Source organism: Argentina anserina, chromosome 7, assembly GCF_933775445.1.
Source record: "Argentina anserina chromosome 7, drPotAnse1.1, whole genome shotgun sequence".
NCBI classification, from domain to species: domain Eukaryota; kingdom Viridiplantae; phylum Streptophyta; class Magnoliopsida; order Rosales; family Rosaceae; genus Argentina; species Argentina anserina.
In genome coordinates this window covers 16,280,365-16,296,271 of record NC_065878.1, presented here as the reverse complement: position 1 = coordinate 16,296,271, position 15,907 = coordinate 16,280,365, and the positions used below count along the sequence as shown (strand labels likewise).

General features: G+C 35.3%; 2 protein-coding genes across 2 annotated transcripts; both read right to left on the bottom strand.

The window, feature by feature from the left end:
• Positions 1–7,134: 7,134 nt before the first annotated feature.
• LOC126802088 (cytochrome b5) lies at positions 7,135–9,519 on the bottom strand. Its single transcript, XM_050529632.1, has 4 exons — positions 9,361–9,519; positions 9,117–9,209; positions 7,750–7,816; positions 7,135–7,617 (listed from the first exon to the last, which is right to left on the bottom strand). Exons 2-4 carry the CDS (start codon positions 9,201–9,203, stop codon positions 7,367–7,369), a joined length of 405 nt encoding a protein of 134 aa, XP_050385589.1. The 5' UTR covers positions 9,204–9,209; positions 9,361–9,519; the 3' UTR covers positions 7,135–7,366.
• Positions 9,520–13,523: 4,004 nt separating this feature from the next.
• Positions 13,524–15,500, bottom strand: LOC126803671 (protein TILLER ANGLE CONTROL 1). The gene is made up of 5 exons (XM_050531433.1): positions 15,495–15,500; positions 15,354–15,399; positions 14,527–15,182; positions 14,219–14,354; positions 13,524–13,560 (listed from the first exon to the last, which is right to left on the bottom strand). The coding sequence occupies exons 1-5, from the start codon at positions 15,498–15,500 to the stop codon at positions 13,541–13,543; spliced, it is 864 nt and encodes a 287-aa protein (XP_050387390.1). The 3' UTR covers positions 13,524–13,540.
• Between the last annotated feature and the right edge of the window lie 407 nt (positions 15,501–15,907).

The following is a 15,907-nucleotide window of genomic DNA, read 5'->3' as shown; positions in this document are numbered from 1 at the left end:
GTTTTATTTTAGTAATTAATAATCAATCTCAATCCTCCAATTATTTGTTAACACTAAAAGTTTAGAGTTCCATTCAATTTCCCGGACTGAACGATCTTTGCTTATTCTATACTAACGATGATATTTTTCAAGATTTATTATAAACGTCTTAGAACGCTCTATCATTAACCCCCATGATCTCTCTCTCCTTCACCGCATCGCCACGACCCCCCCCCCTCCTCCTAGTCGGGCTCACCTAGCAACAAGAACCATCCGATGACAGTGTCCATGAACGCATCATCGGATAGAAACAAGAAACTTGTTTTTTTTTTGTAAGTGGTAACATCATTATTCTTCTATATTCGTTATTTTAAAGCAAAAAGGTGAATGATTAGAATAGGCGAATTGAAGAGAGTTTTAATTTGTGACTTAGCATGCAAGATAATAGCATTAACAACATAGATTAATATATGTTTCATGAACTACGGCCTATGTACAGGGTGTTCGTATTGATGAGATATATTAGCTCGATGTAATGAATACAATGAGAAATAATTTAGTCAACTAATTATCGTGAGGAGGCGATATTAGACCATTCGTGGCAGCCTAGCTATCTATCGAATGAGGAAATCACTGCACAGTCTGCACTAAATATCAAATTCTCAACACATTGATTACAATTAGTTAATTTATGAGAATAATGCACTAAAAGTATTTTTAGCAATGATAACTATATTTTAGTTAAATTTTAATTAAAATAGCTTAAAAGTTATTTTGATTAGCTAATTTAGAAATACGTCTATATTAATTCTCTCTAGTTTAGTTTTATTTGAATTCAAAATAATTATTACATAACTAAAATGTATTTTAAATTTATTTATAAATTATATATAATTCCTTATATAGAATGTTTTAAATTCAAATATTTTAACCTTAAACTATCTTGCTAGACAAATTTATTGACTGAGATAACTCAAAAGTAAAGTTAAATAATAATAGAGAATCGATGCATCTACTAATTATCATAAAAAACTAAACATATTTTCTAAATTAAATAGCTAAAAAAACTATAATAGATAGTCTAATCTTATGAGTTTAAATTTATAATACTATTGGAGCCTTGGAGGCCTTGGACCAAGGAAATGTCGACAACAAAAGAAATTCCAACAGTGCCTTGCGTGTACATAAGTTGTTTTCGTTCATTTGGCTCATCCAATTAAGACAGCTGAAAAGAACATAAGGAACCACAGACAATGATATATGAAATAGTACAATTTTAAAGACATTTTCTCTTCAAAAAATTGATTACTTGATAGAGATTCCCCTACCACTACATGCATATATATCATTCAAATAATGAATTACAATTGACAATAGCCGCAAGAATCACCAGCTCCAGATCAATTTTTGCTCTGTATTCCCGGACACAGATATCGACTGGGAAAGAAAGGCAAACACAAGAAACAAGAGTACGTAGCTTGAAAAGACGTTTAATTAGCTTGGATATTGAAGTACTAGTACAATATATTAAGTTTGTCCAAATAAATATGCTTTTGATGGCATTGGGGGTTTGATAGGTCATGTTTTTAATCCGATAGATCACTGTTTTGGATGGAATGCTAGCTTGTTTGACTCGTCACTTGTTGCTACTGCTAATTACTCTTGATTTCTAGATTAGTTAATAGCCACTTGCCAATAATTGAGTGACATGAGTATAAGGCTGTGTTTGGCCTTAAATTTGGCTCAGATTATGGACTTAAATTTTTAAATAATTTGATCAAAGTATTTGGTGAATTAACTTATTTCCTAAGTTCACGAACTCCGATACAATTTTTAGGCAAATTATGAAAGTTGTAAAATGAAGCTTTTAAAAGCTGCTGCTGATTAAATGTGCAAACACAGATTTTTCCAATCTCACATCGGGACCAAACTGGATTACTTTTGAGAAATTTTGAGTGAGTCTCAGGAGAAATCAATTGCGGGCGTACGTTCATTTGTAAATTTGTCTTGAATAATTTAGACTCATGATTCATGAGATAATTTACTTATATTGCCTGTTTTTGTATTGAAATCATTTGGTGATTTGGTACACCTTAAGAAATCATTCAAAAATTTATCACAATCAGATATAATCATTCCTCTCTTCTCACCATAATTATTGTTCTTGTAGTTATAGGTGTCCAAAAGGTTAGACATGCAAGGCCTCACGTAATTTAGACTCATGACTCATGATATAATTTACTTATATTGCCTGTTTTTGTATTGAAATCATTTGGTGATTCGGTACACCTTAAGAAATCATTCAAAAATTTATCACAATCAGATATAATCATTCCTCTCTTCCTACCATAATTATTGTTCTTGTAGTTATAGGTGTCCAAAAGGTTAGACATGCAAGGCCTCAGTGCCTCATGTCTTAAATCCTAACCTATAACAGTTCACCGTATCCATCGACCAACCCCCAGCTCGGGGTCGGTTAATTATAGAAACTAGTTGAGATTTTGGGATCTTCACTTCTTTAGTACAAAGATAGACTGCCATCTGGTATACAATCTAGTATCTCACAATTTCAGATATCATGAATGATAAGTTGTTTTCTTTATTTTCGTACTTTGAAGGATCTCTTTTTCAGGCTTACTAAGTACTTTGCTTATTGTGGATCAACACTGTTAGGCTAAGAACAATTTTTATTGTAATGTTATACAATTTTAGCTTTCATTCGTATTACAGTTTACCTTACTTCTAAAATAGATAAGCATTAAAACATGGAACGCTTTGATTATTGAATCACATACGTAATCACAAAAGAAGAGTAGAGTTTTCTAGATTTGATGTAATATATATGTAACTTCAATATATTTATGTGTACATATCATCATTATGATTAAAATGGTTACGGCGTTTTTGTACTTAGATTCCAGATGTTTGTCATAAATTATTTCTGAGAAATTTTAAGTGAGTGTGAAGAGAAATCTATTGCAGGTTTGCGTTCATTCATAAATTTGTCTTGAATAATTTAGACTCATGACTCATGAGATAATTTACTTGTATTGCCCGGTTTTGTATTGAAATCATTTGGTGTTTAGGTACACCTTAAAAAATCATTCAAAAGTTTAAAAGTTTATCACAATTAGATATAAGCATTCCTCTCTTCTCACCATAATCGTTGTTCTTGTAGTTGTAGGTGTCCACAAGGTTAGACATGCAAGGCCTCACGTCTTAAATCCTAAACCTATAACAGGTCACTGTATCGATCGACCAACCCCCAGCTCGGGGTCGGTTAATTATAGAAACTGGTTGAGATTTTGGGATCTTTACTTCTTTAGTACAAAGATAGACTGCCTTATGTTAAATTCGTTTGTTGGTTATTATACTGAATGGTATACAATCCAGTATCTTACAATTTCAGATGTCATGAATGAAAAGTTGTTTTCTTTATTTTCGTATTTTGTAGGATCTCTTTTTCAGGCTTATTGAGTACTTTGCTTATCGTAGATCAACATTGTTAGACTAAGAACAATTTTTATGTAATGTTGTACTATTTTACCTTTCTTTCGTATTAGATTTTACCTTACTTCTAAAATAAATAAGCATTAAAACATGGAACACTTTGATTAGTGAATCACATACATAATCATAAAAGAAGAGTAGAGTTTTCTAGATTTGATGTAATATATATGTAACTTCAATATATTTATCTGTATATATCTTCATTATGATTAAAATGGTTAGGGAGTTTTTGTGCTTAGATTCCAGATGTTTGTACATCTTTCAAGGTCATTTGGGGTATCTCAGTATCTGTCGCCAATTTGTATAAAGGAGACAACATTGTTGGTATACCTGCATGCTTATGCATTTCCCCAATCTCTTATTGAACTTACTTTTCAGTTCAGATCAAATCATGACCAAGAACATACTATCAAAATGCCAAATTAATTGCATGAGCTAGCTAGGATCATAACGTATATAATCTTGAGCTTCGTATGTTTTGCTAACTAATGGGATAGTTATATATATGATCATGATGAATTCTAAATAGCAGATACATGATTTGTTAGGTTATCATGATCATTACAAGTATATTGTTAGGTTAAGGTCTTCTATATGTTATCTATATGCCCTACTAATTTGGTCTAAAGTGAGGCATTTTAAGGTGAGACTTTGGTATTTAAGGTTTACATTAGCAAGACAATAACAAGTTAGAAAACACAAACTTGCACACTGAAGAAACAATTTTAAAGAATCAATTATAAACAAATTAGCAGTAGGCTATAATTTGATTTTTATCTTTATATAAATATACATAGAAATTTTAAATACACAACTCATATCTCTTAATACACACCCTATTATTTTATTTTTCAAATTAGATTATGTAAGTGGATTAAAAGATCAAAATAGACATAATATAATTATATATTGTTATAGAAAAAAACGGGGAAATAAAAAAACTAAATCGTTAGAAGACCTAGACGTCTTTGTTTCAATACATCATACGTCTTTGTTCTATACGTCTCTCATCCCTTCTCCACATGTCATGAACGACATTTTGACTATTGAAGTAATTAAATACATGAATCCTTCCATTGAGGTATGTATTCTTTCTATTGTCAATCTTATCATATCATTTCAAATCAATTTTGTTTGGATTCCAACTGATTGATGGTATAGTAGAGTTGGGACGTTGGGTTATAAGAATTCTCTACTTAATTATATATTGAACTATGATGGCAAACTGGAAAATATAAAACCCTATAAACCATGTTAGTCAAATGATAATTATGATTTATGGATAAAGGGTAATTTAGGAACTTTTTGATGTGTATTTAGGGAAACTTTGGAATTGTAGTGTATTGAGTAGTGGTAGTGTATTAAAAGATATTGGGTGTGTATTTAAAACTTCTCAAAATATATAGAAACCACAAAGTTGCACACCGGAGAAACAATTTTAAGAGATTGTGAGGTACAAATGCATCTTCTTTTGTTTTTTTGTTTTTGTGTGGAAGGAGGGTACGAATGCATCTAATTACATGATTGAATTAAAAAGCTGAAACTATAACAAGTTAATTAGATCTTCATTTGCATTTGTTTCCAGTCGTCATATTCTCTAACGGTCTTAAGTGAGGAGATCGACATCACAGAAAACATACATTGATACAAAGAAAAAAGAGTCATAGCCATTGTTTAACCAAGACTCCAAGAGCAAACGCCACATTCTCTAACCAGTCAAAATGAACTAGCAAGAGTGCATGCAAAATTGAAAATTCCACAGGCAGGCCAAACAAGATAGACGATTTGTCCTGGATAGTGAATTAAAGAAACTTCACCAGCACAACGAAGTTTATTTTGTGTGCCCTACACTCCTCAGAATGGTCAAGCACAAAGACAGCTTGAAGAAATTTGGAATCCACCAGAAGAGATAAAAAAACCAATTAGAATCATGGCATCAAGCAGACCTTATTTTCTGGTAGCAAGGCACATGCATTTGTAATATACATGAGAAAATGTTGACAGTACTCTCTTGATGGGAAAATTAATTTCTTGGTTAACATGTACTTGCAGTTGGTGAGCTTGCTTATCCTTGTTATCATATACCCAACGCTGGTTTGGAACACAACATATCCCACAAATCATGCTCAGTTGAGACCCACAATCATTCTCCTCTATGATCCAAGGGTGAATGGCCACTAAACAGATGAAGTTGGCATCAGATAGAGAGAAATAGATCAGGCATGTGTACCTCTAAGAGATTGAACAGAAAGTGATATGTTATGGTTGGCTATCTCTATTCTGATGGTGAAATGATGAATGCTGATAATCGATCATGTCTTTAGACTTTTTTTTTTCTGGATACAATCATTTACTTATATGCTTTACATTGCACTTTGCATGATTTAGCTTTGTCTTCTTTTCAAGAATTAGGAAAAACCCTTTTCTCATATAAACAAGGTTTGTTCTTTGTAAAATTTTACTGGACCAAAACTTAGATCTCTAAGGAATGGTGTGTGTGTGTGTGTGTGTGTGTACGCAAAAAACCACAATCCCATTAGGGTAATTAATGGATCAGACAAATGGTTACAGATAGGGTAGGGATGAACTCAAAGTACTTGAATGATTTAGGTGGTTAAGGTTTTGACTATCATCTTACACATCTCAATCGAGCAATGACAACAAACAGGAACACATCACACTGTTTCCAAATACACTTTAATATCCTACATAATTGCCTTAGGGCTGTGCTGTTATTCCCCTTTGTGCTTCCTGAAATTATTAAATGATTGATGAGAAAGGACCAGTAACAAAGAGTCAGTGTAAACCTAATGCAGGCTATGATTGTCAAGCAACATCATCAAGCAATCTACTCTGCAGAATAAGTTAGCACATAAAGATTACAGATACATATGCTATGTTTTGATCTTCCTTCGCTTACTCTATATAATAAAATACACGACACATCCCCGGGGACAAAATTACAAATGTATGAAATTTATTTAGCTAGGGTTATGTTAAATCATCAGCCGTTTAATCCAATATGGAATCCCAAACATATAGGTCTTTGTTCTATTAATCACATGAAATTCATTCTTCAATTAACTGAGGAAACTGGTACAGATATATCAGCTGATATACATTTCTACAACGACTACAAGAGCCATCCGGGATCTTCCTCTAACAAAACACTATGGAAATTTTGTGAGAACTTGAGCTATATTGTTGCATGCAGGAGGTTGAAAACAGATGGAACCACCTTAACATAAGTTAAAATGTGGATCATGTCATCCACAAGACTACCAACTGTTTTCAACTCCCAGCTGGTGTCTTTCGAGTCATTAAGACCTTTCACCAATCTTTGCCCTCAACCTAGCCTATACCAAGCTCAACAGATTGTTGTCACATGACCAATATCAATCTGGGATTATAAGAATCAGCTGATCAATTCTGTAACCCTTTCAAAATCCAAGCAATGCAAATTTAAGAACCCCATATAGAGAAATTCTAACATCACTGCCTCTAGGCTTTCATTTCTGCTCCTATCTGCAGTTACCACGCTCATCTACATATGCACGACTCATATATTGGGTTCCCTGTTGATATTGGTCGTAGACCTTAAACCTTACCCATTAATCCAAACGAGCAAACATGTAGAGTATTAAATATTGCTGAGAAAAGGAAAATCTTTTTAATATGCATCCCCGAGTCAATAGATTCCAAGCCCACATACAAATATATGAAAAGGGTAGTACAAGATGTAAATGTGAAGTACCAATGAGAACTCCGGTACAAGATTTAAATGAAAAGTACCAATAAGACCTCCGTTATCATCACTTCAGTGATAGACATTCTTGGTCTCAAATAACTTTACGTTCTGTGTGAATGGACAACTGAATTACTTACTTTTACTATAGTATTGCAGAGCAAATGCAGCCCCCAGTATCAACAAGGGCAGCAGAAACTGTAGAAGCTTTACCACAAAACCAGAAGATTGGTCTTGAGGGACGGTTGCTTTTGCAGGCAGCTTGTAATTTGGCTGCTCTGGTATTGTGGATGTGTCAACCTCGCCAACGTAGTACTTTTCCATCATCTCCTTTGCAGAATCGCTGTGGCCGACATCATTAAAATCATCAGTTGCATCTCTATCTGCAAGACGTTGAAACAATGTTTTGGTTACCACACATTATAAATGATTATTCCATTGGGACTCCAGAACCAGTAGAGAAACAACAGCCATGAAGACATAATTAAGTCACAGCAAAGTTAAAAAATTCTTACCAGCTGCTAATAGCAAGACTTCATCACCTCCAGGGTGTTCCTCCAGAAAAGGAGTGACATCATAGACCTGGGGCAAGTGATTAAAGACAAACTAGTGAGCAGTGATCAGCTTATAGATGCATCAACATAGAATTAATTATCTAATAACCAGAGAAGCTTTACTACAGTATATGTTATAGTTGTGAATCAACTTATCAACAATGAGACTGATCATATAGCTGGAAAGCAGATTAAGTGCCTTATGGAGGTTCAAATTCACTACTGGGAATATGTATTACCAGTGTAAGTTGAGAAACAGGGCATACACAAAGTCCCGAGTAAAGACTAATTATATCACTATAAATTCTTGTCTCCTTAATAAATTCATTCCCGTTCAGAGAAAACAAAAAACAAAAAAAAGCTGATCCATGCTGTTAAACAAATTTATTGGAAAGATAACAAAAATTGAACAGCTAATGCATGTTCATTCTTTCCCACATAATGACTTGAAATTTTCTAGAAGAAACTTTTTAGTTCAAGAATCGCATCTGAAATGTTATAGACCAAAATCCCCCAAATAACTGCAGCTTAGTAAGGTATCCATAATTTTTTTATTTTCCAAATATGGTTCAGCAGTTGAGATAAGAACCTATACAGTGTAACAACTGCCCCACATTCCATCAGAGATCACGATTGTCCACTTTAACTAGTATGCCAAGAGTTTAGGAAATACTTTTTTAATTATTCATAGAAAGTGCCTCAAGTTGAACAACCAGCAATAAAACTTTAATTTTTTGGTAACATGCTAACTTTAGTCAAGTAGTTTGCTGGGATGCATATAAAACACAAAATCATCTATTAGGTGCGCCGTTGCAATTTTCTCTAAAATGTGACATATTTTTTTCACTAAGGTAAAATCATATAATCACTTCCTGAGCTTCACTACCTTAGGATCAGGATGCCACTGTGCTTAGAGTAATATCTAATTATCACTGAACAACTTGAGCATGCAGATATATTTGATATTCCTAAGACAATGAAGTGCGTGTTTAACTTCTTTCAACAAAATCAGTACTAAAGACTAAAGCAAAAATCTTCTTCTCAATCTCATCACAACTTTTTAATTGGTGATTAATAAGAATCTAGCTTCTGACCATGTGTCTATCATTTCTTCTCATCTCAATTCTCCCATATACTTGTAATTTGTCATTCAATACATAACTTTTATAACAGAGCAACCCTATTAGCACAGACATCTAAATAAGTGGCAGCAGAAGGCTTGCTATAACAGATAGATCATAAATCTACCCAGAAACACAATTCAAATTATAGATTCTCAAATACTACAAACAAGACCAATATAAAGAAACTCCAACAGAAAGACTAACCTTTCCAGAGATTATAATCCAGCAATCTTTCTTGTACTTGTGCTGTGCCACCTCATCGAAGTGATAAACTTTCGAATCTGAAGCCATTTCTGTCTGTTGATCACAAAGTCAAAACCCCACCAACACCAAACAAACATAACATGAAACCCACCAAAAACTAAATCAAGTTATGAAAAGACAGAAACTTTGAAGCTAGATTTGATCCATGGACAACCAGAATTGACAGAAAAGTTGAGTTTCTTACAGAGGAGGAAAGTAGATGATGAGCAGCACAGCTCCTCGTTTCTAACCACTCAACTTCTGTTTGTTACCTCAAAGTATTATAGAGTGACCCAACTGTTTGGGTGTTATATATTCTCTTTTTTGTTACCTGAATCCGAAATCCAGATCCATTGAGATGGTATAATATTGACCCACCCACCAAGATGTTTTAACTTATATTTTTTAAGTCAAAATTTAGCAGCTATGTCCAGTTTTGGTCCGAGTTGGCTTACTGCATATACAGAATCGAAAAAAAATTCAGACCAAAAAAAAAAATAAAAGAAAAAGAAAAAGGAAACAAACTTTTAGGATATCCACATTTTTCTCATCTCTCACTTGTCATCTGGTACTCGTTAATGAGTTAGTCATTACAGTAGTACTTCATTTTTACTTCTTCTTTTTTTAAGAATCATATCGGTTTCAATATAATGGGAAATGCGGAATAGTCATTAGATACTTTTTTGTTGTCTTCTACTAATAATCAGATATCGTAAGTGACACCGGTGAAGACGACACTGGTGAAGACGTATATATAGGCTCATTTTGTAATAACCCTAATTTTTCTGAACAATATTTGTTTTTGATTTGAATTCTATAAAGTTGTAAAATTCAATTAAAATGAATTTAGTGGTTTGCGATTTTTATTTCGTCGCTCGGTTGCGAAAACTTCCTTCACGAAAGTTGTAGAGCTCGTCGATACGAGTTCGGGAACGCGTCACGCGTTCGAATCGGAAGTCGTACGTAAAAGTTATTAATAACGGAAGTTAGTTTCCGATTTTAGAGGGGGTATAAAAGGAAACTTTGTGAAGTAGGGTTTCCATTTTCGGAAACCCACTCCTTCACTCACCCCCGCGCCTCCCTCCTTCTCTCTCACCCTCCCCGAGCCCTCTCTCAAAATATTCGCCACGATCTGGCAGCTCCGGCCTCCGTGGCTCACACCGCCACTCTCTAAGCCACCGCGAGCTCGAACCCTCCCTCTCCTAGGCAAGACGCGACCTCCTTCGTCGTCGGGAAGCTACGCCGAGCTCCTGCATCTGCTGCTACGAACTGCCGCCGCTCAAGCTTCCTCTGATCGAGCTAGGGTTCAAGGCAGGTGCATCTCCGCCGCTCTTCAACCACAGTACCGCCTACGATCGGAGGGGAAACTCAACGCTGCGCCGCTCCTCACCTCGACTCTAGCATGATCAATCCGACGAACTCCGGTGCTTCCAAGACGTTGATTAGGTGAGGACTTGATTTTAATTGGTTGTGATGATCGTTGTTGTGATTTTGGGTTGAATCGGAGGTGAATTGATGGAGATCGGAGGAGAGGATGAATTGGTGAACACCGCAGCCTTAGGCGGCGCGTGTGAGAGAGTGAGGTAGTGTAGGGGTGGCGTGAGGCCGTGGGGAGGAAGAGGAGGAAGAAAAGGAGAGAAATAGGGCGGCGGTGGCGAGCTACGCGCCGGTTTTGGGCTCGGCGCGTGTACCCCACGCGCCGCCACGTGCGGCGGCGCGTGAACAGTGTTTCCGAAAGGTAATTTTGTAATTTATTTTTACGTGTGGTAAATATAAAAGTGATTTTTATGTACGGTAAATGTAAATTTATTTTACATACGGTAAATGTAAATATAAATTATTTTCAGTAAATGTAAAAAGTAACATCAGAAGGGTAAATCAGTAATTAATATTTACTGAGACAGTATTTACATTTGAATAGTATTCGTACGTACAGAAATACGTAAACAGTATGTACTCGTACATGAATACGTAATGGATGTGTATTTGTACAGTAATATATGAATACTAAATACATGAATAGTACACAGTGAATAGTACTCAATGAACAGTAAATTCGTAAAACCAGAAATTGCTGAACAGTAACAGATTATTACTGTTTCAGCATTTAAAGGTTTACGACACGTTTCTAAATTCTTTTCTTATCTTTTCAAGGTGATCAATAAATCAAGGAAATGAATTATCTTCGGAAATTGTGGAATTACGCTCGAGTTGATAAGGTGAGTAAAATCTCACATATTTATGAATCTACCCTTGCGGAGATTCAAGATTTTGCAAGAGTTTTAAATATTGAAATACGACATGTATATGATATAATGGAATATATATATATATATATATTTGTATAAATGGTAAATAAGTACATATATATATATATAGTTTGCTATATTATATACTGTTATGAATTCATTGTGAATATGATCACAGTGGTGATGAGAATTATATATTAAGCATGTGATGCGATTTGTACAAATAATGAGTAGATTATTGTACGTGGTTTAACGTTAAGAATTGTTAAAACGTTTTGTCTTCGGACGTGTTTATGAAATATGACATGTATATAATAAGGTGGATTATATATATATTGTATAAATGGTAAATAGGTATATATATATATATATAGTTTGCTATATTATATATTGTTAGGATTTCGTTTGTGAATATGATCACAGTGGTGATAAGAATTATATATTGAGCATGTTGATGCGATTTGTACAATAATGAGTAGATTATTGTACGTGTTTATGTCTTCGGACCAGTCTTCGGACGTGTTTGGCATGTCAGAACCTAGCCTTTGGCCGGGTGAAGTTACGATATAGTTAGAGCTCTAGTCTGTCTGCCAGAGTATTGCATGTGAGGTAACATATGGGTTATCGGCTCATGAGTACTCATATTTTTAGACGTTGGGTAGCGACAAGGTTGCCCAATGTTGGCGGGTACTACTTGAGGGGTAACAGAGGTGTACTAGCGCTCATTAGTACCCGTATTATAAATGCATTTGGGTAAACAGAGGGGTTGCTCAATTTCTCATGAGTACTTTCATTTTCATATTTTTAGGACAACCAGATGGGCCGTCCATTGACTCATGAGTGCATTTATATTTGTTGATTTGTGGATTGTCGTATATATTGATATGCGAATTATATTTGTTTATTTTACTCATACGAGCTGTAAAGCTTACCGGGTTTGTGTTTACAATCCCAGTGCACCAATTCGATGGTGTAGGGGATACTACTGCATGTGTCGATTAGTGGGAATCGAAGGACAACTCTGGGGACTCGAAGTCGTTCATTATCCTGCTTGTGGTGAGGTTTCAATTGTGGATTTGTGTGAGGACTTGTGAGGATTTATTTGTGGGTTTTGTGAGAGATTGTGAGGATTATTACATTTCCATTTTTAAGTAATATTGAATTATAAATTTGGTTTGTAATAATTGGTTTGTCTGAGTTGTATTGAGAACTCAGTAATGATCCGCTATGGCATTTAAAAAGATTTCGATTCATTGAGATTATTTTAGTGTTTCACGATTTTAAAATTTTGAATTTTTATACTTGAAATTTTGGGGTCGTTACACATTCTTTATGTATTCATGCTCAGATTATCATGCACGCCTATTCTACAACTGATTTAGGCACCCAAACTGCACTCATGTCGTATTCGCCGTTGTTTACGGAAGACGGCCTTGCCACTGCAATCATCACCATCCTCTTCGACGGCTGCAAACGTCTGGTCCAATCGGTCGCAAAAAAGGTCACCCCTAGAAACAATTGGCTTAGGAATGTTGTGCTAGTGGCCCAAACAAGTTTAGGTCAGATTAGTCGCATACAATACTTTAGGTCATATATGACATGAAATTAAGTTATTTTCTTTTTTTAGTAGTCATTTTGTGACACAAGAAGGCAATAAAGTTTTCAATCATCTAATAAAAGAAGCTTTGAAGTTGAGTGAACATTAGTTCATTTGGAGTCGAAGTTGTTCTGGTTTCACTTGTTTGTTAACATGGATTTCCATCGTAAAATCTAGTCGAGCCAATTATTGACTATAAGTTTCCATGTCTGTGATATTGTACCATAATTGTATCCTTAACTCATTGTAATTCATTTAGTGTTAATGAAGTCCTTTGGTTGAAAAAAAAAAGGATCTAATGTATAATGTACCAAACTGCCGAACCATAGGATATATATGAGTTCCACAGACAAGCAAACTTGAATAATCATATACCAAAACACATATGCAATCAAGATAAATTACATATTAAATAGGTACATGATCCAACAGTTCATGTAATTTGAAAAACCTATTTAACATTGTCCTTGAAATAATTATTTATAGCTAGCAAACATAAAAGTACATTAATTCCCAAGAAACCTGCAGAGGGCCTTTATTCAATGCACAGAAGTGGCACCTGCACCGGATCAGCAAAAGTACGTATACATTAGCAAATTCCAAAAGATTAGCAACTGCATGTACACATTAGTAGGATGAAGTTCATGCCCCGAAGACAATAAGACGTCGCCTTGTAAAAGGAAGTGAGTGGATTATTATGGACAATGGACACCTTATATATTATTCCTTCTTGAATTTGTTTTCCAGTAACTTTCAAGAGGACCCATTTCCCATTTCAACACATAATTACAAATACAAAAGACATGAATGAAATTGCATATGTCACCACCAGGTTCAATCTCTCTCTTTTTTAATGTTTTGGGATCATGATATAATACTTATGATTTTGCAGCTATAACCCAGAAAAAGAATAGGGAACATCTGAACATGAAATGACTTGGCACTTTTGGGATCAAAATGTTAAAACCATCGAAAACAATACTTAACAAGCATGGTCATGATCATTTGTCATGCTGATATGCCAAGAACGATAGTCTCCTAATGATTGTTCAAAGTTTTACAAGTTAGCTCGTAATTAAAATGAGCATTAATGCTAGGCGGCTTGGCCTTTTACTATCCACTCTATATAGCTTAAGATCATATATAGCTGAGAGATTCCTGTATGTTTTAAACGTGGGAAATTAAGTTGTGATCACATATATAGAAGTGAAAGGTACCTTGGATCGGAAGCAAAGAAACTGATTCAGAAGCATCAGTTTCGATATTGGTACTGGTAAGCTCAACTGCAGTTGTGGGCTTCTTGACATCAAGGTCTGCTGGATGGATCTTCCTCTTCAACATCCTCCTCATCAGCTATGACAGGATAAATTAGTTAACTGATTTAGTGACAGTAATGTCTATATAATATGTGCCATTACCTTACGTAAACTCCCACAAATTACACGTTCTATTAATTAACAAGTATGCTTGATTTCTATCTATCCCAGGAATTTAAGCTAGAAAAATTATTGAAGTGTTTACTTACTCGTTGCACGTTCTTGATTGGAGTTGAGTCGTCTTTGACACGAGGAATGAGCTTCTTGGCAAATGCCATGCCGCCATTCTTTGTTCGAGTGTTCATTTTCTCCTTCATCAACTCTGGCTGGAGCTGAACCTTGCAAGAGTTGAGCTGCGATTGGAAATCGTGACCATCGGCCATGAATAAATCAGCAAGTGTTATCCTTTCACCTTTGCTCTTCATTAGATCACTCTCAGAATCGTGGTCAGGTTCAGTAGTGATTTCATTAGACCCCTTAATGGCCAAAATCACATCTGGTTCCGCAACAATGGCCTCAGAGTTTGATCCCATATCCTCAAAACTGTGTCCAAATGTTGTAAACATCAAAGGGTTCATTTCTTCATACTCGAGATTATCAGTATCTGCATCATTGTCGCAATCATCACCACCATGCGTAAGTTCTTGGCATTCCTTACCATCCTCCTCGCTCTCCAAAACCGTGTAGTCATTTTGGTTGTTGAAGGGTTTTAGGGGGTCGAAACCAAAGGTCCCTATTGTTAGAATGCCATCTCTCCATCCATGATCAAGCCCCTCCACAAGGGAAACTTGTCTCAGAAATGCTTGCGTGTCCTGATCGGTATTACTCACTCGTTCAGTCTTTTCCCCATTTCCGGCAACCCCATCTGAAAAAAAAACCGCACATAAAATCAAGCATGTTCACAGCAAATTCTTGTGTACAACACCACATAGACATGAATTGCTGCATGCATGCTCAAATCAACAGTAACACATATGTCAATCAAATGTTAGGTGCATTCAACTTGGTTATTCATAGGTTGATGAAAACAATATACCTTTAGGGATCATGTGATGAAACCTCTTCTGAACCCAATTGAAGATCTATGCATGGAAAGAAAGAACAAGATCAATTGAGAGCACTAAGTGTAAAGAGGTCATATGCATAGTTCTACTTGTAGCTGCTACTTAAAACTTACCTTCATAACTTCTGATCACCAGAGTTCACAACAGACTTGGTGAGCAAGAGAATGATGAGTAAAACTTGAAGCTGGATGGACTTATTATGGAGGCGAATTAAGAAACTTAAAAAGAGGGGGACCAAGTGGGTTGGAGACTGAGATAGTGACACGTACCTAAGACTGGGGCCTCTAGAATGTAGCTATGTTTTGTGGGTACATGGCATGTTTGACGAGCAAAGATGTTGGGTCTTTGTGGCATGATCGATGTTCCGAAATTCTTGAAAGGATGTGTTTTATTATCTTCTCTGCCACAGCCCGTAGTGGCCTTGTGCTATAATTAAGTTATATACAGCAGCTCCAAATTTGTAGCACTTGATGGGTTTTATCTCCCAAATCTTGTTCAAAACCTAAATTACAAACAATGTATTACC

Excerpts from the sequence above, each read along its gene's own strand:
- LOC126803671 (XM_050531433.1), bottom strand. Across the intron at positions 14,355-14,526 it reads CAATCAAGAACGTGCAACGA|CTGATGAGGAGGATGTTGAA; the intron begins GTAAGTAAACAC and ends ATCCTGTCATAG. Across the intron at positions 13,561-14,218 it reads TTCTTTGCTTCCGATCCAAG|GTGCCACTTCTGTGCATTGA; the intron begins GTACCTTTCACT and ends GATCCGGTGCAG.
- LOC126802088 (XM_050529632.1), bottom strand. The coding sequence starts at position 9,203 with ATGGCTTCAGATTCGAAAGTTTATCACTTCGATGAGGTGGCACAGCAC. Across the intron at positions 7,817-9,116 it reads GGATTATAATCTCTGGAAAG|GTCTATGATGTCACTCCTTT; the intron begins GTTAGTCTTTCT and ends CACTTGCCCCAG. Across the intron at positions 7,618-7,749 it reads AGTCTTGCTATTAGCAGCTG|ATAGAGATGCAACTGATGAT; the intron begins GTAAGAATTTTT and ends AACGTCTTGCAG.